Here is a 23,653-nt window from a genome sequence, read left to right as displayed (position 1 = left end):
TGGGGACACCGTGGAGCACCCGCAGGTGACACGGGGTGACACGGGGGTCACCCCTGGGACCTTTTATAAGGACATGGGAACACCTTGGGACACCACTGGGTGTTTTGTGGGGACACAAGGGTCACCTCTAGGAACTTCTCCAGGGTCACGGGAGTGCGTGGGGACACTGGAGGGGCATGGGAGACTCCTGTGGGAACTTCCACGAGGGTTCTGGGGTGCGTGGGGACCCCACAGCCCTCCGGGCATGTGAGGAAGTTTGGGAGCAATGGGGGACATGGGTGGGGGGTTATAGGGCTCTGGGAATACCGGGGGATGTGGCTATGGGGGAATTATAGGAACTAGGAAGGGGCATGGGGGGGAAGCTATGGGGGTACCAGGGCTGTAGAGAGGGGCCTATGGGGGCACAGGGGGGCTACAGGGGCTATGGGGGTACCAGGGGCTACAGGGGCTATGGGGACATGAGGTTTGTAGGGTCTGTGGGGGACACCAGGGACATAAAGTGATATGGGGGGGCTATAGGGGTGCAGGAGGGCTGTGGGAGTTATTGGGGCACGCTATAGGGGGTATGTGGGGAACACAAGAAGCATGGCAGACAGAGGGGGGCTATGGGGGCACAGGGGTTTAAAGGGTCTGTTAAAGGGTCTGGGGGTGATTGTGAGGGCTCTGGGTTGTGGGAGGGGGCTGTGTGTGAGGGCCAGGGGGGTCAGAGTGGGCTACCAGGGGCAGGGGGTATGTGGGGGGCACAGGGACCGTGGGCTGTGGGAGGGGGTGTTCCTGTATGGCAACATGGGTGATATGGGGGACACAAGGCTGGCTGGAAGGGGCTGTGGGAGCAGCAGAGGTGACTGGGGGGCTGTGGGGGCACAGGGGTGCTTGGAAGTGCTGTGGGGTTTGGGAGGAGGGATATATGGGGCCATATAGTCCATGGGAGCTATAGGGACCATATAGGGACACTATGCAGGGCACCTGGGATGGTTGTAGGGGCTCTGGGGGTCCAGGAGGGGAGGGTATATGGGGCACTGAGCCCATGAGGGCTGCAGGAGCCCTATGGGCACACCAAAGGCACAGGGAATATGGGGGGACAGGGGTGGTGGTAGGGGCTTGGGAGCTGTAGGGCCCAGGGGGTGGGGAGGGGCCTGAGGGGCCACCAGGGGCACAGGAGGGGCACTGTGGGGGGCACGGGGTGGTTATGGTGACTATGAGGGTACAGGGGGGTCGTAGGGGCTCTGGGAGGCACAGAGGTGACCGTGGGGGTTATGGGGGAGGCACAGAGAGGTCTGAGGATTATGGGGGGCATGGCGGGTGGGTCATCGGGGCTAAGGGGGGCACGGGAGCAGTTTGAGGGACTGGGGGGGGGGAGAGCACTGTGGGACCAGAGGGCCTGGGGTGGACATGGGGCACTCTGGGGGTACACAGGGGGTACAGGGGCAGCAGCAGCAGGGACAGAGGGTTTGGGATCTGTAGGGTCCCCGCTGGCCGGGTGCCAGTGCCACATCCCCCCAAAGCCAAGGTTAATGTTTAACCCCTCCCCAAGACCCAGCTGGGCACCAGGTGCCCATTCCCAGGGGTGCCCTTGGGGGCTCCCAGTACCGGCGGGGATTTAAGGCCGGCAGGTGCCCGGGGCGGCCACACTTGAGCCATGGCTGCGATGCTGAGCCTCGTCCTGCTGCTGGTGGCCGGCGGTGAGGTGTCCCCTGAGCCCCCCCCCCGTGTCCCCAGGCTCGGGTGGGTGCCCGCTGGGTGACGGTGCCGTGTCCTGCAGGCGTCCACGCCGCGGTACTGCCGGACCCCCGCGTGGTCAATGGGCAAGACGCGGAGCCCTACAGCTGGCCCTGGCAGGTGAGGGGACAGGGGGACAGGGGGACAGGGGGACAGGGGGACAGGGGGACAGGGGGACACGGGCAGTGGCAGCCGTGCGGCGGGAGGGTGGCACCCAGAGGTGTCTCCCCCTCTCCCAGATCTCGCTGCAGTACGAGCGGTACGGCACCTTCCACCACACCTGCGGGGGCACCTTGATCGCTGCCAACTGGGTGATGACGGCCGCGCACTGCATCTCGTGAGGGCACCGCGGCTGCGGGCACGGGGGAGGGCAGAGGGGCGTGCGGGCTGCAGGGATGGGTGCCGGGGTGCAGAAGTGGGGGTGGGACACAGGGGTGGGTGTGGGCTGCAGGGATGGTGCAGGAAGGGTGCCAGAGTCCAGGGAGGGGTGCAGGGAAGGGTGAAGGTTGGAGAGGTGGGTGTAGTGGGAGCTGGGGGTGAAGGGAGTGCAGAAGGGCTGCAGGAGGAGTGCAAGGTGCAGGGATGGGTGCAGGAGGGGATGTGGGGTGCAGGAGGGGATGTGGGGTGCAGGGATGGGTGCAGGAGGGGATGTGGGGTGCGGGGATGGGTGCAGGAGGGGATGTGGGGTGCGGGGATGGGTGCAGGAGGGGATGTGGGGTGCAGGGATGGATGCAGGAGGGGATGTGGGGTGCAGGGATGGGTGCAGGAGGGGATGAGGGGTGCGGGGATGGGTGCAGGAGGGGATGTGGGGTGCGGGGATGGGTGCAGGAGGGGATGTGGGGTGCAGGGATGGGTGCAGGAGGGGATGAGGGGTGCGGGGATGGGTGCAGGAGGGGATGTGGGGTGCAGGGATGGATGCAGGAGGGGATGTGGGGTGCAGGGATGGGTGCAGGAGGAGTGCAAGGTGCAGGGATGGGTGCAGGAGGGGATGTGGGGTGCAGGAGGGGATGTGGGGTGCGGGGATGGGTGCAGGAGGGGATGTGGGGTGCAGGAGGGGATGTGGGGTGCAGGAGGGGATGTGGGGTGCAGGAGGGGATGTGGGGTGCAGGGATGGGTGCAGGAGGGGATGTGGGGTGCGGGGATGGGTGCAGGAGGGGATGTGGGGTGCGGGGATGGGTGCAGGAGGGGATGTGGGGTGCAGGAGGGTGCAGGGGGGTGCAGGGACAGCACATGGAGAGAGTGCAGGTGGGTGCTGAGGTGCAGGAGCGATGCAGGGGAATGCAGGAGTGCAAGATTGGGTGCATGGAGAGGGTTCATGGGGGTACAGGGGGGTCCTGGGTACCGGAGGGGTGCAGTGGGGTGCAGGGAGGGAGTCCTGAGTGCAAGGCGGGGTTCTGGGAGCAGGGAGGGCATTCACCGCGCAGGGAGGGGCTGCCACAGGCATGGAGGAGTGCATGGATGGGGTGAAAAGTGCAAAGTGGGTGCAGGGAGGGGGCTCAGAGGGCAGGGAGGTGAGTTTGGGAGCAGGGTGGGTGCACGGGGAGGTGCAGGGTGGGGGCTTTGGGTGCACGAAGAGGTTCAGGATGCAGAGGAGACGGGGTTGAGGGTGCAGAGAGGTGAGTTTGGGTGCAGATTTGGTGCATGGAGTGGTGCAGGGCAGGGATTTAGGGTGCAGGGCAGGGGCTTTGGGTGCACGAAGAGGTTCAGGATGCAGAGGAGACGGGGTTGAGGGTGCAGAGAGGTGAGTTTGGGTGCAGACTTGGTGCATGGAGTGGTGCAGGACAGGGATTTAGGGTGCAGGGCAGAGCGTTTGGGTGCGTGAAAGGGTCCCGGGTGCAGGAGGGATGCCGAGGGAGGGCCGCACACCCTGACCCCCCCTTTCCCGGCAGCACATCCCTCACGTACCAGGTGGTGCTGGGCGAGTACGACATGAGCGCCGGGGAGGGTCCCGAGCAGCGCATCCCCGTGAACTCCGACGACATCTTCGTGCACCCCAAGTGGCTCAGCTCCTGCGTGTCCTGCGGGTGAGCGGGGTCTCTGGGGGGCTGGGGACGCCGTGCCCCCCCGGCCGCTCCTCTGACCCGTGTCCCCGCGCAGAAATGACATCGCTCTGCTGAGGCTGCAGCGGCCGGCCGCGCTGTCGGCGGAGGTGCAGGTGGGGCGGCTGCCGCCCGCCGGCTCCATCCTGCCCAACGGGTACCCCTGCGTGCTCAGCGGCTGGGGACGGCTCAGCAGTGCGTGCGGGCGGCGGCAGCGGGCCGGCAGCCCGGCGGGCCCACGGAGGCGGCGGGGAGGCGGGCGGAGGGATGGATGGGGAAATGGTTGGGGAGATGAGGGGAGGGATGGGGGACGGACACATAGGGAGATGCATGGGAATGGTTGGGGAGATGGAGGGAGGGGATGGGGTTGGGTGAGAATTGGTTGGATACAGGGGATGGATACAGGGATTGATAGATGGGGATGGATGGGATGGGGGGATGGAGGGAGGGATGGTCAGGGAGATGGTTGAGGGGATGGTGAGATGGGGAGGTAAGGGAGGGTTGGGTGGAGGGAGAGAGGAATGGATGAGGAGATGAATGGGGAGGTGGAAGGAGGGCTGGAGGGAGGGATGGATGGATGGATGGATGGATGGATGGATGGATGGATGGATGATGGATGGGTGGATGATGGATGGGTGGATGATGGATGGATGATGGATGGGTGGATGGATGGGTGGATGGATAGATGGATGGATGGATGGATGGATGGATGGATGGATGGATGGTTGGATGGATGGGTGGATGGATGGATGGATGGATGGATGGATGGATGGATGGATGGATGGATGATGGATGGATGGATGATGGATGGATGGATGATGGATGGATGGATGGATGATGGATGGATGGTTGGATGGATGGGTGGATGGGTGGATGGATGGATGATGGATGGATGGATGGGTGGATGGATGGATGGATGGATAGATGATGGATGGATGGATGGGTGGATGGGTGGATGGGTGGATGGATGGATGGATGGATGGATGACGGATGGATGATGGATGGATGGATGGCCGTAGGCACATCCCGGGGTGCTCTGATCCCACAGCTGGGGGGTCGCTGCCGGACCGGCTGCAGCAGGCAGAGCTGCCCGTGGTGGACTATGAGCACTGCACCCAGCCCGACTGGTGGGGGGCCCTGCCCATCCGCCAAACCATGATCTGTGCCGGCGGCGCCGAGAAGGCCGGATGCAACGTGGGTACTGCGCCGGGGGGAGGGGGGCACGTCCCGGGCCCCTGTGGTGCTGACCCAGCCTCATCCCACACCTCAGGGCGACTCCGGGGGACCCCTGAACTGCCAGGCTGAGGATGGCACCTGGGAGGTCCATGGCATCGCCAGCTTCGTGTCGGCCCTGGGCTGCAACGCTGCCAAGAGACCCACCGTGTTCACCCGCGTGTCCGCCTTCGAGGACTGGATTGCAGAGGTGGGCACAGGCTGCCAGGGGGCCGGGGAATGGCATACTGGGTTGTCGGGGTGCAAGGGTGACAGAGAATTGGGGTAGCATGGTGCCAGGGAACTTGGCTACCATGGTGCTGGGGAATTGGGATGCCATATCAGGCTGCTGGGTGCCAAGGCAGTGGGGTAGCAGGGCTCTGGGGTGCTGGGGCACCGGGGCACCAGGGGGAAAAGGGGCCAGGCTGCTGGGCTGCCCTGGTGCCGGGGTATTGGTGTACCAGGTTGTTGGGGTGCAGAGTGTTGGGGTGTTCTGATGCTGGGGTACCAGAGGATGGGACTGTCAGGGTGCTGCCATGGTGCTGAGGTACCAGGTGTCAGTGCCACAGTGCCAGCGTAAAAGTGCTCTGGGGTGCTGGGATGCTGGAGTGCCAGCGTACCAGGCTGTGGGGTGCCAGGGCAGTGGGATGCCTAAGTGCCAGGGCACAGATGTGCCACAGCACTGGGGTGGCTGGGCACAAGCACCCTGTGAATTGCTGTGGTACCAGGACAATGGGGGCCAGGGGCTGGGGAGTCAGGGTACCATGGCACCAGGTTCCTGGCATGCCAGGTTGCTGGGCTGCCAGGACAACAGTTTGCCAGAGCTCTGGGGTGGTAGGGTACCAGGGTGCTGGGTTCTGGGGTGCCAGGGAATTGGGGTGTCAAGGCAGTGGGGTACCAGGGCTCTGGGTTCTGGGGAGCCATGGTGCTGGGGTGATGAGGTGCTGGGCACTGGTGTGCCAGGCCCTTGGGGCGTTGGGATGCCAGAGTGCTGAGGTGTTGGGGTGCCAGGGTGTTGGGGTACTGTCCTCCTGTCTTAGAAGCTTCTCCCTTCCAGATCATGAGAGACCACTGAGCATGGCAGCGTCCTTGTCATCGACCCCCCAGCCTGGCATTGGGCAAATAAACCACCAACAGCTGGCACCAGTGTGTCCCTGTGCTGGGGAGGGGTCTGGGGGCAGCAGGGGCTGCAGCATTACCAGTGGATAGTACTGGGAGCACCCCGATGTGTCCAGTGCCACAGGGATGGGCACAGAGATACTCCAGTGACACAGGGATGGGCACAGAGAGACACTCCAGTGTCACAGGGATGGGCACAGAGACACTCCAGTGCCACAGGGATGGGCACAGAGATACTCCAGTGCCACAGGGATGGGCACAGAGATACTCCAGTGACACAGGGATGGGCACAGAGAGACACTCTAGTGTCACAGGGATGAGCACCAGAGACACTCCAGTGTCACAGGGATGGGCACAGAGACACTCCAGTGTCACAGGGATGGGCACACAGAGACACTCCAGTGTCACAGGGATGGGCACTCAGAGATATGCAGACACAGTGGGGATAGACACTGAGAAGTGCCCAGACAGGTGCCATGGAGATGGCACCCTCAGACACCCAGATCCCACAGGGATGGGTACCCAGGTGCCAGAGGGCTGGGTAGCCTCAGACCCTCAGGTGACACAACGCCAAGCACCCCGAAGTGCCCTGTGCCACGGGCGTGGGGCACCCTGCTGCCAAAGGCACCCCAAGACACGTCGGCGCAGTGGCTCCGGGCACCCTGAGGACACCGGGGTGGCCCCAGTGCCACGGTGATGGGCACCCAGCGACGTCCTGTTCCCCCCGCGGGGCTGGGCCCCCCCGAGGCTGCGGACAGCCCCCTCGGGGTGCCCCAGGGCTGGGTGCCCATGCCCGTGGCCCCGTGGCCCTCCTGGCCTGGCCGTCGCTTCGCAACCGCCGGCACCAGCGCGTGACCGGCGAACAAAGAGCCCTTTCACCGGCGCCCCCGCCGTCACCAGCACCCTGGGACCCCCCAGCGGGGCACCCCAGGGCCTGCCCCCCACCCAGAGACCCACGGCCATGGGTTCTGCAGCACCCCCCAATTCCCGCCGGGATGTGGGTGGAAAATTCCAGCAGCAGGGCTGTATAAGTTTTATGGGCCCCTTGTCACTGTGTCCTCGGGGACCTTTGCTCTCCCGCTGGTGGCCCCGGCAGCCCCTCGCTATCGCCGGCCCTTTGCTCCAGGGGAGGGGGAGGCCCAGCTCCCCCGGCTCGTGACACCCTTGCACAAGTTGGGGCCGCCTGGCACAGCTCCAGGGTGGCAGAAAAGGTGACCCAGCCCAGCGCAGGGGGTGAGGGTGGGGGGGCACCAGCCGTACTCCCGGTGCCACCGGTGTGAATTGTTGGTGGGATGGCACCGGGTGGTGACACCTTTTGGGTGCAATCACCCTGTGGTGGCAGCGGGGTGCAGGGACAGGAGTGTGGCAGTGCCAGGGGGGTGGCGTGGGGCTGTGGGACTTGTTCTGGGTATTGTGGGACTGGTGTGGGTGCTGTGAGGCTGCCATGGGTGCTATGAGCACGGCACAAATACAGGTGGTACACATCTGGAAGAGGTCCTGTGAGAGAGGGATGGGTGCTGTGAGCCTGGCATGGGTGCTGTGAGCGTGGAATGGGTGCTGTGAGTGTGGGATGGGTGCCGTGAGTGTGGGATGGGTGCTGTGATTGTGGGATGGGTGCTGTGAGCTTAGGGTGGGTGCTGTGAGAGAGAAATGGGTGATGTGAGAGAGAAATGGGTGCTGTGAACGTGGGATGGGTGCTGTGAGTGTGGGATGGGTGCCATGAGTGTGGGATGGGTGCTGTGATTGTGGGATGGGTGCTGTGAGCTTAGGGTGGGTGCTGTGAGAGAGAAATGGGTGATGTGAGAGAGAAATGGGTGCTGTGAACGTGGAATGGGTGCTGTGACTGTAGGATGGGTGCTGTGAGGTGGGATGGGTGCTGTGAGCATGGGATGGATGCTGTGAGTGAGGGATGGGTGCTGTGAGCTGGGATGGGTGCTGTGAGCGTGGGATGGGTGCTGTGAGCGTGGGATGGGTGCTGTGAGTGTGGGATGGGTGCCGTGAGTGTGGGATGGGTGCTGTGATTGTGGGATGGGTGCTGTGAGCTGGGATGGGTGCTGTGACTGTAGGATGGGTGCTGTGAGGTGGGATGGGTGCTGTGAGCGTGGGATGGGTGCTGTGAGCGTGGGATGGGTGCTGTGAGTGAGGGATGGGTGCTGTGAGCTGGGATGGGTGATGTGAGCATGGGATGGGTGCTGTGAGTGAGGGATGGGTGCTGTGAGGTGGGATGGGTGCTGTGAGCCTGGCATGGGCAACACAAAGCATGGTGTGAGCACTGTGAGCCTGCCAGGGGTGTTGTGGGCAGGATATGGGTGGTGTGAGCCTGGCACGGATGGTGCAATCCTGGGATGGGCTCCGAGAGCCTGGCATGTGTTCCATGAGTGTGGGATGGGTGCTGGAGTGTGGGATGGGTGCTGCAGGTGTGGGATGGGTGCCATGAGCTGGGTGTGGGTGGTGCGAGCCTGCCAAAGGGGCTACACAGCTGGCAAAGGTGCTGTGAGCATGGCATGGGTGGGCCACACCTGGAGGAAGGAGAGAAGTGAGCCTGGAATTGGTGCTGTGAGCCTGTCCAGGTGTTAGCAGTGAGACACCCGTGCTGGGAGTGTGACACAGGTGCTGTCAGTGCACCACGGGTGCACGGTGTGGGTGCTGCAAGCCTGGCACCAGTGCTGTGGCTGGGCACGGGTGCTGCGAGCCTGGCACCGGCGCTGCGGGGCTGGCACGAGCACTGCAAGCCTGGCACGGGTGCTGTGAGCCTGGCAGGGGCGCCGGGAGGCTGGCAGGGGCACCGCGAGCCTGGCATGGTCCCCCGGCCCCCCGGGGCAGCTCCTCCCTCGCCGGTGGTGCCAAGCGGCTGCGAACCCCCCGTGTCCGTGTCCGTGGCCTCTGGCCGGACCCACCCCCGCCGGGTGACTCAGCCCCGAGAGGCTTTTCCTTATATAACGCGGCACCGCGCGGAGCCCCACGGAGCGGCCCCTGCCTCAGTTTCCCCTCGCCGGGACGCCACTGTCACTGCTGCCACAGCTCCCGCTGCCATGTGGATGGTGTCACCGCCGGTCGGTAAGTGCCACCTGGATGCCACTCGGCCCCTTTGCGAGGTGTCCTCTATACCTAAAAATCATCATTTGGTGGGGGTTAGTAGAAAAATCAGGGTTATCGGAGCAGAAAAATGTAAAATACACGCATTGCCCCCCAAAAATAGGTTTAATTTTGCATTTCCTGTGGCTAAACCCCTTTCCCCTGCGCCTTGGAGGGGGGTGAGATAGCCCTGGGGGCACAACCCCCTCGTAACACACCTGGAAGCACCAAAATCACCTTGCTTTCCCCCCCTAAAGCAGTGCTAAAAGCAGCGGGAGCGGCGCAAGGTTAAAGAATTCCCTCCCATCCCGGCACTTGGATTTTGGGGCGAGAAACGCCGGGACCGCGTTGGGGAGCCCCGGCTGTGCCCGGGTGCTGTGACGCTCCCAGGTGCCCGAATCCTGGGCTGCGACAGCTCCGGAACATTCCCGGAGCCCCGATCCTGCCTGGCGGCTGGGAAGGGACGGCAAAAATCCCGAAATATCGCTTTCCGACATCCCCAAACTCACCCCGAATTATGGGATAAAAGGCGGGGCGCAGCACGGCTTTAGACACCCCCCCCCCCGACCCCCCAAAAAACCCAAATCCCTGGCTCCGGCAGAGGCAGGAGCGGCCGTGCGGGGCTCGGGGGGATTTTCCCGGCTCAGCCCGAGCCGGCGGCTCCGGGCGCGGCGGCCAAAGGTCGCTCTCACCGCCGGACCCCCGGCACCGCCGCTTCTCCCGCCGCTCTTCCTGGTTTTCCCACCTGGGGAGCTGTTCTGGAGGCGTTCCGGCGATCTGCCCGCACGGGCTCGGCTCGGGAGGGGCTCTGAGGGGGCTCGGGGGGTTTGTTTTGCTCTGACGTCCTGTTTTCTTTCAGATGAAGGATCTGCCTGGCTTTGGGACACGGCAAAAGCGGGGGGCAAAGGACAGGACCCTTAAATTCTTTCCCTAAAGCTTAGCCCGATAGGTATATAAGATCCATAGAGCTTAAACCGGGGTTGTGCTTTTAGTCTAAGCTTGGGTTTGGCTTAATTTGTCTTTATTTTATTATATTTTACTGTTCTTTTATTCGTTTCTTTGCTTTTTTGGCCTCTTTTATTCCATTTTTGGCCGCCGGTGGGGAGCTCAGCAGCAGAGCTTGCACAAATCAATCCCCTGCTGCTTCCTAAACAGATTTTGGGGGATTTTGGTTTAAGGAGGGGGAACCCCTGCACCAACCTGCTATGTTTTTGGGGGGGCTGCAGCCCCTCCCTGGTTGGAACACGGTGGGGGGTTGTAGGTATTTTCCAGTCCACCAAGAAGCTGGTGCTGAGTGAGCAAGTGGGACGGGGCCGGGCACTGGAATTCCTCCGGAAAAACGCAGCCAACGGGCTCTCCGTGGCCAACCTCCTGGCTGGGCTCTCCTCCATCCTCTGCAGCATCAACAGGTGGGGGAAATTGGGAAAAACGAAGTGAAAAACGCGGCTCGGGGGTGGGGGTCACCCTGGTTGTGCTCTCCCTGTGGCCAAGGTGGTGGCCAGGCTCCCCTCCAGCCTCTGCAGCTTCAATAGATGGGGGAAAAAGGGATGAAAAGAGAGGAAATGTGGTGAAAAATATACACAGAAGTGGGGGTCACCCTGTTTTTCATGGAAAAAGGGGGAAATGGGAGGGCAAAGATGGTAGAAAAGTGTGGTTTGCTGGAAAAAGGGTGAAAGTGGGTGAGGAAAGTTGGAAATAGGGTGAATATTAGGTAGGAAAGTGGGGGCCAACCCAGTTTTGCTGGAAAAACAGGGGAATGGGGAGGAAAAGGGTGATGAAAAGTGGGGGGCACTGGGTTTGGCTTTCCCCATGGTCAAAGGCTCCTCACCTTTGGCCTCAGCATCATCAATAAATGAGGGGGGAAAATTGAGGAAATGGGCAGAAAATGGGTGAAAAAGAGGGTTGAGAATTGGGGGTCGCCCCAGTTTTTCTGGAAAATACAGGAAATGTGATGGAAAAGGAGGAAATAGGCTGAAAAAGGTGTAAATGTGGTGATAAGGAGTTGGGAAGTGGGGGTCACCCTGGATCTGCTCCCTCCATTGCCAGCCTCTGAGGTCAGGCTCTCCTCCATCCAAAGGAAATGGAGGGTGGGGGGAAAGGGGAAAAAAAGAAAAAGAAAAAGAAAAAGAAAAAGAAAAAGAAAAAGAAAAAGAAAAAGAAAAAGAAAAAGAAAAAGAAAAAGAAAAAGAAAAAGAAAAAGAAAAAGCAGGTTGCAAAGTGGGGATCACCCTGCTTCTGCTGGAAAAAAGAGGAAATAGGGCAAAGACAGGATGAAAAGTGGACATCACCCCAGTTTTGCTCTCTCTGTGGCCAACCTGGTGGCTCGGCTAATCTCCCCCCTCAATATTTGGGGGAAAAAAAGGAGAAATGGGGTGAAAAAGAGGGGAACAGGGGCTGAGAAGTGGAGTTTTCCCCCCAGGCAATACCAGTACTCCTGCTGGCTGCTGCTCCTGGGCTTCCTGCTGGATCTGGCCGACGGGGCCGTGGCCCGGCAGCTCGACGCCTGCTCGGCACTGGGTGAGTGCGTCCCCCCGGCCCAGGGGCGACCCCAGGGGTGTCCCCTGTGCCCGGTGCCCACCTGGCACCTGCCCCTCGCTGCCCCCACAGGTGCCAAGCTGGATGACTTTGCCGATTTCACCACGTTTGGGCTGGGCACGGCGCTGTTGCTGCAGCCCCAGGGTGTGCTGGGGGGGCTGCTGACCCTCGCCTATGCGCTGGCCGTCTTTGCCCGCCTCTGCTTCTTCTCCAGCGGTAAGATGAGCCCCTAGGGGTGGGGGGCTTGGGGTTGTACCCCCCAACACTGAACTGCTGACACCCCACAGGGATCCCCTTCACCTACCGAGGGCTGCCCTGCCCCTACGCCTCAGCGCTGCTGGCCAGCACCTTCCTGCTCACCGGGGGACACGTGGCCCTGCTCCGCGTCGCCGCGGCTGCCATGATCCTGTTCATGGCCGACTGCGGCTTCTACCCCCACGACAAGGTGCTGGAGTCACAGCTCTGGAAGAAACTGGTTTATGCTGGAGGTAGGGACGGGGATGAACCTCTCGGGATGGTGGTGGAGGGGGAGGGAGAGCAGATCCCCAAGGATTCTCCCGCTCTGTAGGGGTGGTGGCTGTCCTGCTGGCACCGACGGTGGTGGCTGCGGTTTATTGCCTGGCCTGGGCCACGTCCTACATCGTCTTCCCCTTCGCCCTCTGGAGCTGCAAGGCCTGAGCCCTCCCTAGAGCCTAGTAAAGCCTTCCTCATCCTCATCCTCCTGGTCCTTGCTTTGGGTGCTGCTTCCTCCCTTCGCTTTTCCCATTGAATCCGGGTGGCAGAAGGAGCCTGCTAAGGTAAAAAAAGAGAAAGGCTCAACTTCAGGGAAGCCCCAAAATCCCTGTCCTTTGGGGGGAATGGAGGGAACCCACATCCCCCCACACCAACAGCAGAGACCTCCAAATCCTTGGCAAACAGGAAACCCAGAGTTTGCTTTGACCAGAGACCCCCAAGCTCTTCTCTGTGAAGGAAACTGAAGTTTAGGGATCGCTCACACTGCCCAGTGGGAATTCATTACAAAGGGAGGTTCACACTCCAAAAATACGGAAGGCCCTCCCTGGGTGGGAGCAGGAAGATGCTGATCAAACTTCCAGAGGGTTTCTGACACGGGATTCACTGGGAACAGTTTGGAATTCACCGCTTAATCCGTGGCTGCAGGGAAACACCATCCCAAATGTGGTTTATTTTCACCCTGTCAGTGCAACACCGCTGGGGCAGGGAGAGGGGGAAGCAGGACTTGATCCAAAGTCTCTGCAAAGCCGGAGGCTGCCGGGCAGCGGCGGCTGGAGCACAGAGGGTGTGGGAGGAGGAAGGAAGCGAAGGTCAAACCTGGTGCTGGAGAAACACTCAGGATCCCCGGGGAGGCTCTGGCGGCAGGAGCAGCTGCGAGATGTGGCTCCTGCTGTGTTCCCCTGGGATAAACCCCAGCTCCGGGAGGGCAGGACCCTTCCCTGCGGCAGGAATGTCGGGATGGGGCCGCGGCTGGAGCTGGCACCCGGCACTGCAGCTGCTCTGGCGCCGGCCCCGCTCTGACCTCCCCCACGCCATTCGCACCCGGAGCAAGCAGGAGCCAGGGAGACAAAGGACCAGCACAGATTTTATTGATATAAAAAGGACGGTTTGATAATAAATACTGGGGGGTTAGAAAAGGGGGGCGCAGGGCAGAGGCCGGGCTGTCATTCCCCGGATCCCTGCATCTGCTTGCAGAAGGAGTCGAACTGCTGCTGCTCCAGCTCCGTCATCACCCGGTTCAGGGCGTAGATCTGGGGTTGGGAAAGGGCGGATGGCACAGGGGGCTCGGCCGCGGGTTGGGCCGTGTCCCTCCCCATTCCCAAATTCCCACATTTCTTCATTCATTCATTCATTCCCACCTCCGCCCGCTGCCGCTGCTTCAGCTCCTGCTGCGCCGACCTCTGCTTGGCTTTCTCCAGGCGAGCCGCCGGCTCCCGCGGCTTCGGCCGCTCCTTCCGCGGCCCCGCGCCCGGATCCATGGCTGAGACACGGGGCGGTCACCGGGGACCCCGCACGCGGGGCAACCCCACGGCATCCTCCCAGGGGACTCCCCCAAATCCCTCCTGCGGCCCCGAGGTGACCCCCAAACTCATTGCGAGCCTTACAGGTGACCCCCAAACGCATCCTAAGCCTCACAGGAGACACTCACCCCCACCCGAGCCTCCGAGGAGACATTTCCCCCCCCACCCCATCCTGACCCTCGCAGTGCTGTCACACCCCCACAGGACCCCCCAGGCCTCTCCCCGTCACCCTCACTCGCCACACTGCGCCCCCCAGCCTCACAGACACCCCTATCCATCCTCACAGCCCCCGCACCGCCCACAGGGGCCTCCCCCAGCCCCTCATAAACCACAACCCCCCCACCCTCAGTGCCCCACACACACCCCAGCCCCACAGCCCCCACCCTTAACGCCCAACAAGCTCCTTCCCAGGCCCACAGCGACGCCTCAGCCCCCTGACTCCCTCAGCCCCCTCAGGGCCGCAGCCGAACCCCTCAGGCCCCGCGCCCCCCGGTACCGGAGGGGCTGAGCCCGGGGCAAGATGGCAGCGGGCCCCTTCCGCCTTTCGGCGCTCGATTGCCCGTCCTGGGCGCACGCGCCGAGCGCGCGGGCCGGGCGCCACAGTGCCCTCTGCCGGGCGGGTGCGAGAACTGCGCCCAGTGCCCCCCAGTGCTTTACTGGTCCTGTACTGGTGTGTGCCACCCCCCACATCACCCCCCTGTCCTTTACTGGACCTGTACTGGTGTGTGCCACCCCCCACATCACCCCCTTGTCCTTTACTGGTGTGTGCCACCCCCCACACATCGCCCCCTGTCCTTTACTGGACCTGTACTGGCGTGTGCCACCCCCCACATCACCCCCCTGTCCTTTACTGGACCTGTACTGGCGTGTGCCACCCTCCACACATCGCCCCCCGTGCTTTACTGGTCCTTTACTGGTGTGTGCCACCCCCCACATCACCCCCCTGTCCTTTACTGGACCTGTACTGGCGTGTGCCACCCTCCACACATCGCCCCCCGTGCTTTACTGGTCCTTTACTGGTGTGTGCCACCCCCCACATCACCCCCCTGTCCTTTACTGGACCTGTACTGGTGTGTGCCACCCCCCACATCAACCCCCTGTCCTTTACTGGTGTGTGCCACCCCCCACACATCACCCTCCTGTCCCTTACTGGTGTGTGCCACCCCCCACATTGCCCCCAGTGCTTTACTGGTCCTTTAGTGGTGTGTGCCACCCCCCACACACTACCCCCCGTACAGCCCACCCTTACATACCACCCCCTACATAGTGTTCCTATAAACAGCTCACCCCATGTATCACCATAGCTCCACACACAGCCCATCCCCTGTACAGCTGTGTATCTCCCCTGCTATACCACAGTCCTGGCACAGCCCAGGCCCTAAACATCACCCCCTTGTATCACTCTACTGTACAGCCCACCCCGATGTACCACTTCCCCACACAGCTCACGCACCAGGTATCTCCCTCCATATACAGCCCACCTCCCTATACGACAGCCCCATAGAGCCCAGCCCCTACATATAACCCCCCATACACCACATCCCCTTACAGCCCACCCCAACGTATCTCACAGCACCCCCTCTGCAGCACCTCCTGCACACAGCCCACTCCCCACCCTCTGTACAGCCCACCCCACGCAGCCCAGCTCCTGTACACCCCACCACACGCGGTGTCCCCCACATTGCTCACAGAGCCCTGCCCAGGGCTGGCACAGCGTGGCACAGCCTGGCCCAGCCCAGCAGCACCTATGGCATGGCACAGCAGGGCACGGCACTGTACGTGTGGCACACGGGTCACAGTACATGTCCCACAGCACAGTGTGACACCCGTGGTACCCCCTAGCATGGTGACAGACCCTTGCCATGGTACAGCCCACCATGGCACAGTGTCCCCAGCACAGTGTGGCACCCCCGGCACGGTGACAGAGCCCTGCCGTGGCACCCCACGGTGCCCCCAGCCCACTACCCCCACCCTGGGGCTCTCCACCACCCAGCCCCTTCTCTCCAAATCCTTTATTGCCATATCCCAGCCCCCCGCACTGGGATTCCCTGGAAGCACAGGACCGAGAGAAGCAGGCGGAATGCCAGATCCTGCCCAGCACCGGGACCAGTTCCTGGAGTGGGAAACCACCCATCACGGCTGGGGGACACCCCAAAAACCCCCGCTAGATACGGACAGTGTTGATCCGCAGCGGCTGCACGTTCTTCCCGTTGGCATGGCTCTGCCCAGGACTAAAATACGAGCACAGCTTCCCGGGAAACCTCTCCCGGAAGGTGTAGAGCCAGGACATGTCGTCGGCGTTGTAGAAGATGAGGAGCCCCTTGTCGTAGTCCAGGAAGACGCCCACCTTCTCCAGCTTGCCCTTGACGTTGAGCCGCGTCCAGGGCTCGGTGCAGGCGCTGTACTGGTTCCCGTCGTGCATCACGATGCAGTAGAACCCGCGGCTCGGCTGGATCTGGATGCTGCCCTTGCGGGTCACGGCCTCGTGGGCCAGGCCGATCATCCACTGGGTTTTTTCGGACACCACCACCTCCCAGTAGTGCACCCCAGCGCCGAAGGCCTCGGCGCCCAGCACCGACACCTCCACGTCGAAGCGCCGCGGCGAGTCCTGCAGCGGCTGCGGGTGCAGGTTGCCGTAGGCCACGATGGTGCAGTCGTCAGACAGGATCAGGCGGTGGTGGGCAGTGCCCGGGTCCAGCGTCAGCGCTGCTGGCACTGGGACAGCAAGGACAGGGGGAATGAGGGTTAGCACAGCACTGGAGCCAGCCCAGGTGCTCTGTCCCACCAGAGCGATGACCTGTCTCCATCCTTCACTGTCCTCATGCCCATCCCTTGTCAGTGATGTCCCATGTCCCTCGCTGGTGTGTCCCTGCTCCTCATCACTGATGTCCCAGACCCTTGGCAGCAATGTCCCCATCCCTTGTCATTGACAAGGGACATCAGTGACATCCCGTTCCCTCCCAGGTGATGTCCCCTTCCCCATCCTCACTGGTGTGTACCTGTCCCTCCCTGCTGTGTTCCCACCCCTGGTGACCTCCCCACCCCATCCTACCCCCCCATCCCTGCGCCCTCACCAGGATGGATGTCCTGGAAGAGGGATTTCCAGATGGTGTACTGCAACGGGCCCATGTACTTGGAGGTGGGAAAGTCCTCATAGGTCAGGTTGGTCTCGTGGATCTTCCCCTTCAGCCTGCGGAGAACACATGGTGCCGAGGCGGGGGTGACACCAGGGACCCCTGCCATCCCCTCGCTGCCACCCACCTCTCGGAGAGGGACGCCACGCCGGCCAGGAAGACGTGTTTATCCGCCTCGGCCAGGCGCTCCTGCAGGATCTGGGTGCCCTCCTGGACCTTACGCAGCTGCTGGCTGTAGCGCTGGATCTTGTGCTCGATGTCGCTGAGCGTCCGCGCCGTGTCGGCCTCCAGCTCCTCCAGCATGGCCTTCTGCCGCTCCCGCAGCAGCCGGTGCAGCCGCTCAAACGCCTCCCCGATCGTCGCCCGCAGGCTCTTGGCTGAGGACTTGGGGTGCAACGGGGGGTTAGGAGCACCCAAAGCTCTGCTGGTCAATCCAGGGGTTCCTTAATCCCCAAATAAATATCTAAAAGGGCAGCAGATCAGGGAGTTCTGGGGGCTACAAGGGTGGATTTGATCATTGCACCCTTAAAAAATGGGCTAAAAGGAGTCTAGAAGAACCATCCAAAGAGTTTTCCAAAGAACGCTAGGAGAACCTCCCCAAAAATCCTTAAAGAACCCTAAAAAAACCTCGCAAATAACCTTAAAAAGAACCCTAAAAGAACTCCCCAAGAACCCTAAAGTAACCCTAAAAGAATCTTCTGAAGAACCTGAAAAAACCCCAAAAGAACTCCCCAAGAATCCTAAAGTAACCCTAAAAGAATCTTCTGAAGAACCTGAAAGAACCTCCCAAAGATCTTAAAAAAATCACCTTAAGGAATCTCCCCAAGAAACCTAGAAGAACACTCAAAGAAGCTTCCAAAGAATCTTAAACCAATCTCCAAAAGGACCTTGAAAACATCTCCTAAAAAACTTTATAGAGCTTTTAAAGAATTCTTAAAGAACTTTTAAAGAGATCCTTTAAGAACCCTAAAAAAACCCCTAAAATCCTCAAATAAACTCTAAAATCCCTCAAATTACACCTTAAAAACCCCTAAAAAAACACCAAGAAACCAACCTAAACTAAAAAAAAAAAAAAAAAAAAAAAAAAGACACCTAAAATAACCCCTAAAACCTAAAAAACCCCACCCCAGTTGCTGGTGGGGATGTGGGGAGAAAGTTGAACCTCACTGGACACTGAACTCCTGACTGAAGAGCTAATTAATTAAATTAATTAAAAGGATAAATCAAAGCTACTCTGCGGGAAATTGCAGAAGGATGAGTAGCCCCATTGGGGTACCACAGAAAATAAAAAAAAAAGGGGTAAATCCATGAAATTGTGCAGTTTGGAGTGTTTGGAAGTTCCAAAAACAGGCTGGTGAGGGTCAGGGCTGGGGTGTCATCGGGGTGGCAATGAGGATGACCCCAGCTCTGCTTTGGGGGGCCTGTGAAGGGCTGGGGAATCATGGGGGTCCCCAGGGGTGACAGTGGTGTCCTCACACGTACCTTGGTCTCAGCCAGCTGCTTCTTGAGGAGCTGCAGGGCCTCCGTGTGGCCACGCTCGCTCTCCTGCAGCCCCTGGAGCTGCTCCTTCAGCTCCCGCTGGGGACAGGAATGGAAAATCCATAAATAGGTGATTCGGGGAAAAAAGGGATCCCACACGGAGCTTTCCCACCCAAACCAACCCCAAAATGGGGTTATGGGGCAGTGGGATGGCCAGGCTGTGGGTGGCCCCTGTGGAATGAGGGTCCTGCCTGGGGTGGGGGTAACAGGTCCTGGATTAGGAGGTCCTACTTGGGGGGCAGCTCAGCCATGGGGTGATTTGAGGGTTCCCAAGGAATTCCAGTGGCGATGGAGAAGGGGGATCCCAGAAGGGGAGCAGTGCCAGAAGTGTGGAGGGATGGAGGGTTGGAAGGCATGGGTTGTCCCCGACGCAGACAAAAGGGCTGTGGGGACAGACAGACTGACCCCAGTGGGGACAGGAGGGGTGAGTGACAGACAGAAGGGAGCCATGGCACTTATTCCAATGGGGAAAAGGAGTACAAGGAAATACAGGGTTCAGGGAGATGTGGGCAGGACGAAGTCACAGGACTGACCCCCACGGAAACAGGAGGGGCACACAGACAGATTGATGGGAAAAGGCATGGGACTGATCCCAACAAGAAAAAGAGGTGCAGGGACACAGGGACAGACAGGAAAACAGGGACAGGGGGGCTGCAGGGACAGATAGACCCGAGGAAGCCATGGGACTGACCCCTCTGAACCTCCATGGGGACAGGAGGGGTGCAGGGACAGACAGGATGACAGGATACAGGCACAGGGATCACCCTGAGAAGGAAAAGGAGTACAGGGCTGGCAGAAGCCATAGGACTGACCCCAAAGATGAGAGATGGGCTGCTGGGACAGACAGATATACAGAAAGAATCACAGGGCTGACCCTGAGAGGGAAAAGGAGTGCAGGGACAGACAGATGGGAGGAAGCCACACAAGACTGACGCCCATGGGCTCAGGACGGGTGCAGGGACAAAAGGGAAAGGCACTACTATGGAAGTGAGAGGGACCAGCAGGATACAGCAGCCCCGAGGAGCCACCCGGAGCAGGGAATCCCACGGGGACCCACCTGCAGCTCCTCAAAGGCATCGTCCACGTTAGTGACCTGGTGCTGCTCGTGCATGGCCGGCTCGTCACAGAAGAAGCAGACCACGGCACGGTCGGTGAGGCAGAAGAGCTTCACCTTCTCGTGGTCCTTGCAGGGGAAGGGGCTGCGCTGGGCCCCCAGGATGGCATCCAGGGGGAAGGCGCTGTAGCGCTCCACGATGTTGGCCAGCTTGAGGCTGGGGGCCAGCGTGGGCTCGGGGAAGGTGCGGCGGCACTCGGGGCAGTCGCGGGTGCCCTGCGGCTCCTGGCGCACCCAGTGCTCGGTGATGCAGCGGCGGCAGAAGTAGTGCTCGCAGCCCAGCCCCACCGGGTCCTGGTAGATGCTCAGGCAGATGGAGCACAGCAGCTCGTCCTTGAGGCTGGACGCCATGGCTGGGGGCAGAGAGAGCGGCACGGGGTCAGGGGGGCTGAGAGAGGGGTACGGGGTCAGGGGGGAGTGGGGAGAGGGGCACGGGGTCAGGGGGGCTGCGAGAGGGGTACGGGGTCAGAGGGGAGTGGGGAGAGGGGTATGGGGTCAGGGGGGCTGCGAGAGGGGTACGGGGTCAGGGGGGAGTGGGGAGAGGGGCACGGGGTCAGCGGGGAGTGAGGAGAAGGGCACAGGGTCAGGGGGGACGGGGAGAGGGTGAATGGGTGATTGTGGAGAGGGGGACAAGGTGAATGGGGGGCTGAGTGTGAAGAGGGGGCTTTGGGTGGAGCAGCGAGGATGAATGAGGGAGCCTCAGAGGGGAGAGGATAAAAGGGGGGCTATATGATAATAAGGGGGGGCTCAGGTGAGAATGGGGGGGTGTAATGGAGGGCAAGGTGGGGGTTGGGATGCAATGGGGGCTGGAGGGGCTGCAGTGGGGGAAATGGGAGTGTCAGGAAGCAATGAGGGGCTGGAGGATTTACAAAGAGGGGGAACATGGAGGGTCAGGATGCAGCTGGGAATGGGAAGATCAAGCCACAACAGGGGGATGTGGGGTTACAGTGGGGGACCAAGCTGCAATAGGGTTGCAGTGCAGCGGGGGGAACTGGGGGTCAGGACACAATGTGGGGGCTGGAGGGGCTGCATCACGAGGATCAGGATGCAGTGGGGGGAATGGGAGCATCAGGATGCAGTGGGGCAGATGTGGGATAGAGGTGATCAAAGCAACACAGGGAGGGGACACAATAGGGGTGAGGCTGGGGGTGAATCAGATAACAGAGCATGCCGGCTGGTCTGACGGGGGAGCTGGGGGTACCAGGGATATTGGGGTGTGGGGCTGAGGCTGCACCAGGGGCCCTGGCTGAGGTTTAATGGTGAGAGGCAGGGATGGGGCTGACCTGGGGGCACAGGGGTGGGTGGGGCTGAGGAGTCAGGATTGAGGCCGGATTTGGGGGCCGTGGGTGAGGCTGGGCTCGGAGGGGTCGGGGCTGAGGCTACACTGGGGGGACCGGGGCTGGGGCTGCGGGCGGCTGCAGCGGAGCCGCGGCTTCGAGCCGCCCCCCGCTCCCGGCAGAACCCGGCTTCGACACCGGTGCCGCCAACCCCGTCCCGTGCCAGCCCGCGCTGCTGCCCTCACCCAGCCGCTGCCCGGCGCTGTTCCGGTGCCGTGCCCCGCTCCCGGTGCCGGTGGGATCCGGGGCCCCGCCGCGACGGGCCGGGGGTGGGCGCGCAGGAGGGGGCGCGGCCGCGCGGCACTTCCTGCCCGCCCCCCCCGCGCCCACAGTGGGCCCGCCCCCACCCCATTGTCCCCCGCGCGGCGCGGCCTCAGCGGCGCGTACCATCACCGCCCGCGGGGGGGCGCTTAAAGGGGCCACGGCCTCGCCAGCCGTGTCCCGTCCGGCTGTCCGGACAGCCGGACACTGACCCTTCCCCATCCTGACCTTAGGCCCTTTTTCTGTCCCTGTCTGTCCCTCTGTCCAGCCCTTTCTCGTCCACCCAGCCATCTCCCTTGATCCATCCATTTGTCCGTCTGGAGTTCTGTCTCTCTGTCCTCTAATCTTTCCATCCATCCTTCCACCTACCTCTCGGTCCCCTGTCCAACCTTCTTCCCTTCCGGACCTTAATCTTTCTATCCATCCATTTGTCTGTCCTTTCCCTCTCTCCACGCACCCATCTCTCTGTCCATTCCTCTGTCCAATCATCCGTGCCTCTCATTGTGCTTCCCTCTATCCACTCCTCCCGCCCTCCAACCCTCCTTCCATCCCTCCACATCTCTTTAGTTACCCTGTCCACCCATCCAGTCCTTAAAACCTTCATCCATCCATTTGTCCACCCTCCTGGACTCTCATCTCTTCATCCTTCCTGCCCTCCATCCATCCATTGCTCTCCTATCCATCCATTTCTCTTGTCCATCCCTTAATCCCTCTGTCTCTCTATTTGTTTATCCATCCTGTCTATCCATCCTTGCCCCTGTACTCCTACCCCTGTATCCCTCTCTTCCTCCCAGTTTTCTGCACCCACCAGTGACCAGAGCCAGGTGACCCCACAGCTGACACTGACAAACCTATTGCTTTCCTCCCAAAAGTACCGATTTAGCCAAAAATCACAGAGAGGCGTTTCGGGTGCCAGGCATCTACTGTGTCATTGCAATGCTTGGCCGTGGTGGGACCAGTCAGGAGCAGTGGCAGCACTGCCTGCCCCATAATGAGGTTTCTTCACCCTGGGATGCCCAGGGATCCTTCACTCCCCCCTTGAAGGACCAGAGAGACGAAGAACCCCAGGGTTGGGGTAAGGGGGGGCTGGAGGATGGAGGGGGCAGCGGGGAAGGGGACACAGTTCCTGAGGGAAAGTTGAGCTGCATATTTGGGAAGAGGCGTGACCATCTGGCCAGCAGCCAACAGGAACAAACTTCTTGGCTTTCACCGCTGGATCACCCCACTCCCACTGCTGGCACCCCTTTCCTCCCCCCAAACACAGGTACACCCCATCTCCCCGTTATCTCCCATCCCCTTCCAGGGAATAACTATTCCTCTTCCTGCTAGGCCCCAAAAGCTTGGAAACAGCTAAAAAAATATAACAAATTCACATGGTCTTGTTTTTTTTCCTGCTTGTTTTCCTGCTTTAGGAATTCAGGTCATGTCTCCCCTCTGGGACCCTCTGGGGACTGAGGAACAGCTGGAATGATATCAAATAACCATGGAAAGAAGGAAAAATCCTTTTTACACCCCAGATTCACATTCAGGGCTAGGGGATCCCATCCCATATAGTTAATGGGTTATTTAATTGTATCCTAAGCATTTGGCTGAAATTTCCAGGAATTTGGGGCAATGGAGAGAATCATCCCACCGGAGCACATGGCACTCAGCCAGCACTGCCAACACTTATCCTGGCGGATCATTGGGCAACGAAGGGAAACCACAGGGTGGTTTGGGCAAACAGGGAAATTAATCCCAGTTAATTAGCAAATTGGCTTTGTTACCTCCCGGTAAACCCTGCGTGAGCCGGGGAGCTCCACCGTGCCTTGATTCCCAATCTTTTTATGGGATACACAGCCCTTCCCTGCTGCGGTTCCAGCAGGCTGGAGGATTCCACAATGTGGCAAGAGGAGCCTGGGTGATCTAGCAAAGCCGGCGGGCAGGGAAAACCTGTCTCCTCCCCACGCGTGCTGCGTGTGCCGGGAATGCTGGCGGGAAGGGAGGGAGGCCCCGAGGAGCCGCAGTGCTGGAATGTTCCCCCTCGCTGCTGGCGGGATGGGCACGCTGGGACGTGCCTGCTGGCCTCTTGGCATGCGTGTTTCCATCCTGGCATGGAAACACATCCTTGCTGGAATGCCGGGAGCATCCCGCCTGCTCCCCGAGTGCACCACCCCACTGGGTTTAATCCCCACTTTGTTTATGGACCCCCTTCCTAAGGAGGATCCCGCACTGCGCCGTAGAGGAAGCAGGAAGCTACCCCACACCGACAGGGCTCATCTCCGCAGTGCTTTGCAAACAGTAACTAATTAATCCTAATTAACTCGTTACCTAATTAGAGCCCAAGGGCTCTCCCCTTTGCAGGGAGATGGGAAATTCTGGCACCTCGGGGGATTTTTTTTCCAGCCCAAAACCTCCATGTTTGCTTTGCACCAGCATCAGACAGTGCCCTTTATACTCTCCATGGCTGCCAATCCAGGGAGAAAATCCTACTTTTTGGGGTTGCTAATGCCAAGAAACCTGGAATGAGCCTTTTCCCTCATCTGGATAGCTGTCA

At 60.9% G+C, this 23,653-nt stretch overlaps 4 protein-coding genes across 6 annotated transcripts; 2 read left to right on the top strand and 2 right to left on the bottom strand.

Moving 5' to 3' along the window:
- Positions 1-439: 439 nt before the first annotated feature.
- Positions 440-6,113, top strand: LOC110474429 (proproteinase E). The gene is made up of 8 exons (XM_085558580.1): positions 440-1,682; positions 1,763-1,839; positions 1,959-2,056; positions 3,609-3,743; positions 3,817-3,953; positions 4,807-4,952; positions 5,029-5,181; positions 6,028-6,113. The coding sequence occupies exons 1-8, from the start codon at positions 1,640-1,642 to the stop codon at positions 6,043-6,045; spliced, it is 807 nt and encodes a 268-aa protein (XP_085414706.1). The 5' UTR covers positions 440-1,639; the 3' UTR covers positions 6,046-6,113.
- Positions 6,114-9,052: 2,939 nt separating this feature from the next.
- On the top strand, positions 9,053-12,415 carry TMEM269 (transmembrane protein 269). Its single transcript, XM_021537914.4, has 6 exons — positions 9,053-9,146; positions 10,426-10,573; positions 11,584-11,681; positions 11,772-11,915; positions 11,987-12,187; positions 12,268-12,415. Exons 1-6 carry the CDS (start codon positions 9,122-9,124, stop codon positions 12,375-12,377), a joined length of 726 nt encoding a protein of 241 aa, XP_021393589.2. The 5' UTR covers positions 9,053-9,121; the 3' UTR covers positions 12,378-12,415.
- An 861-nt stretch (positions 12,416-13,276) lies between these two features.
- SVBP (small vasohibin binding protein) lies at positions 13,277-14,319 on the bottom strand. Its single transcript, XM_021537915.4, has 3 exons — positions 14,229-14,319; positions 13,571-13,692; positions 13,277-13,462 (listed from the first exon to the last, which is right to left on the bottom strand). The coding sequence occupies exons 2-3, from the start codon at positions 13,688-13,690 to the stop codon at positions 13,376-13,378; spliced, it is 207 nt and encodes a 68-aa protein (XP_021393590.1). The 5' UTR covers positions 13,691-13,692; positions 14,229-14,319; the 3' UTR covers positions 13,277-13,375.
- A 1,410-nt stretch (positions 14,320-15,729) lies between these two features.
- Positions 15,730-22,174, bottom strand: LOC110474470 (E3 ubiquitin-protein ligase TRIM62). Of its 3 annotated transcripts, none has more exons than XM_085558498.1 (6): positions 21,487-22,174; positions 19,463-19,872; positions 18,349-18,444; positions 16,994-17,250; positions 16,807-16,922; positions 15,730-16,447 (listed from the first exon to the last, which is right to left on the bottom strand). In XM_085558498.1, the coding sequence occupies exons 1-6, from the start codon at positions 21,719-21,721 to the stop codon at positions 15,897-15,899; spliced, it is 1,665 nt and encodes a 554-aa protein (XP_085414624.1). In that variant the 5' UTR covers positions 21,722-22,174; the 3' UTR covers positions 15,730-15,896. The 3 variants fall into 3 exon arrangements, with proteins under 3 accessions (XP_085414624.1, XP_031362462.3, XP_085414625.1); XM_031506602.3 differs by lacking the exon at positions 21,487-22,174 and adding an exon at positions 21,042-21,172; XM_085558499.1 differs by lacking the exon at positions 21,487-22,174 and adding an exon at positions 20,803-20,975.
- Between the last annotated feature and the right edge of the window lie 1,479 nt (positions 22,175-23,653).

This window comes from Lonchura striata, chromosome 21 (genome assembly GCF_050655825.1).
Source record: "Lonchura striata isolate lonStrDom1 chromosome 21, ASM5065582v1, whole genome shotgun sequence".
In the NCBI taxonomy this organism is placed as follows: Eukaryota; Metazoa; Chordata; class Aves; order Passeriformes; family Estrildidae; genus Lonchura; species Lonchura striata.
This window is presented reverse-complemented; position numbering and strand designations above follow the sequence as displayed.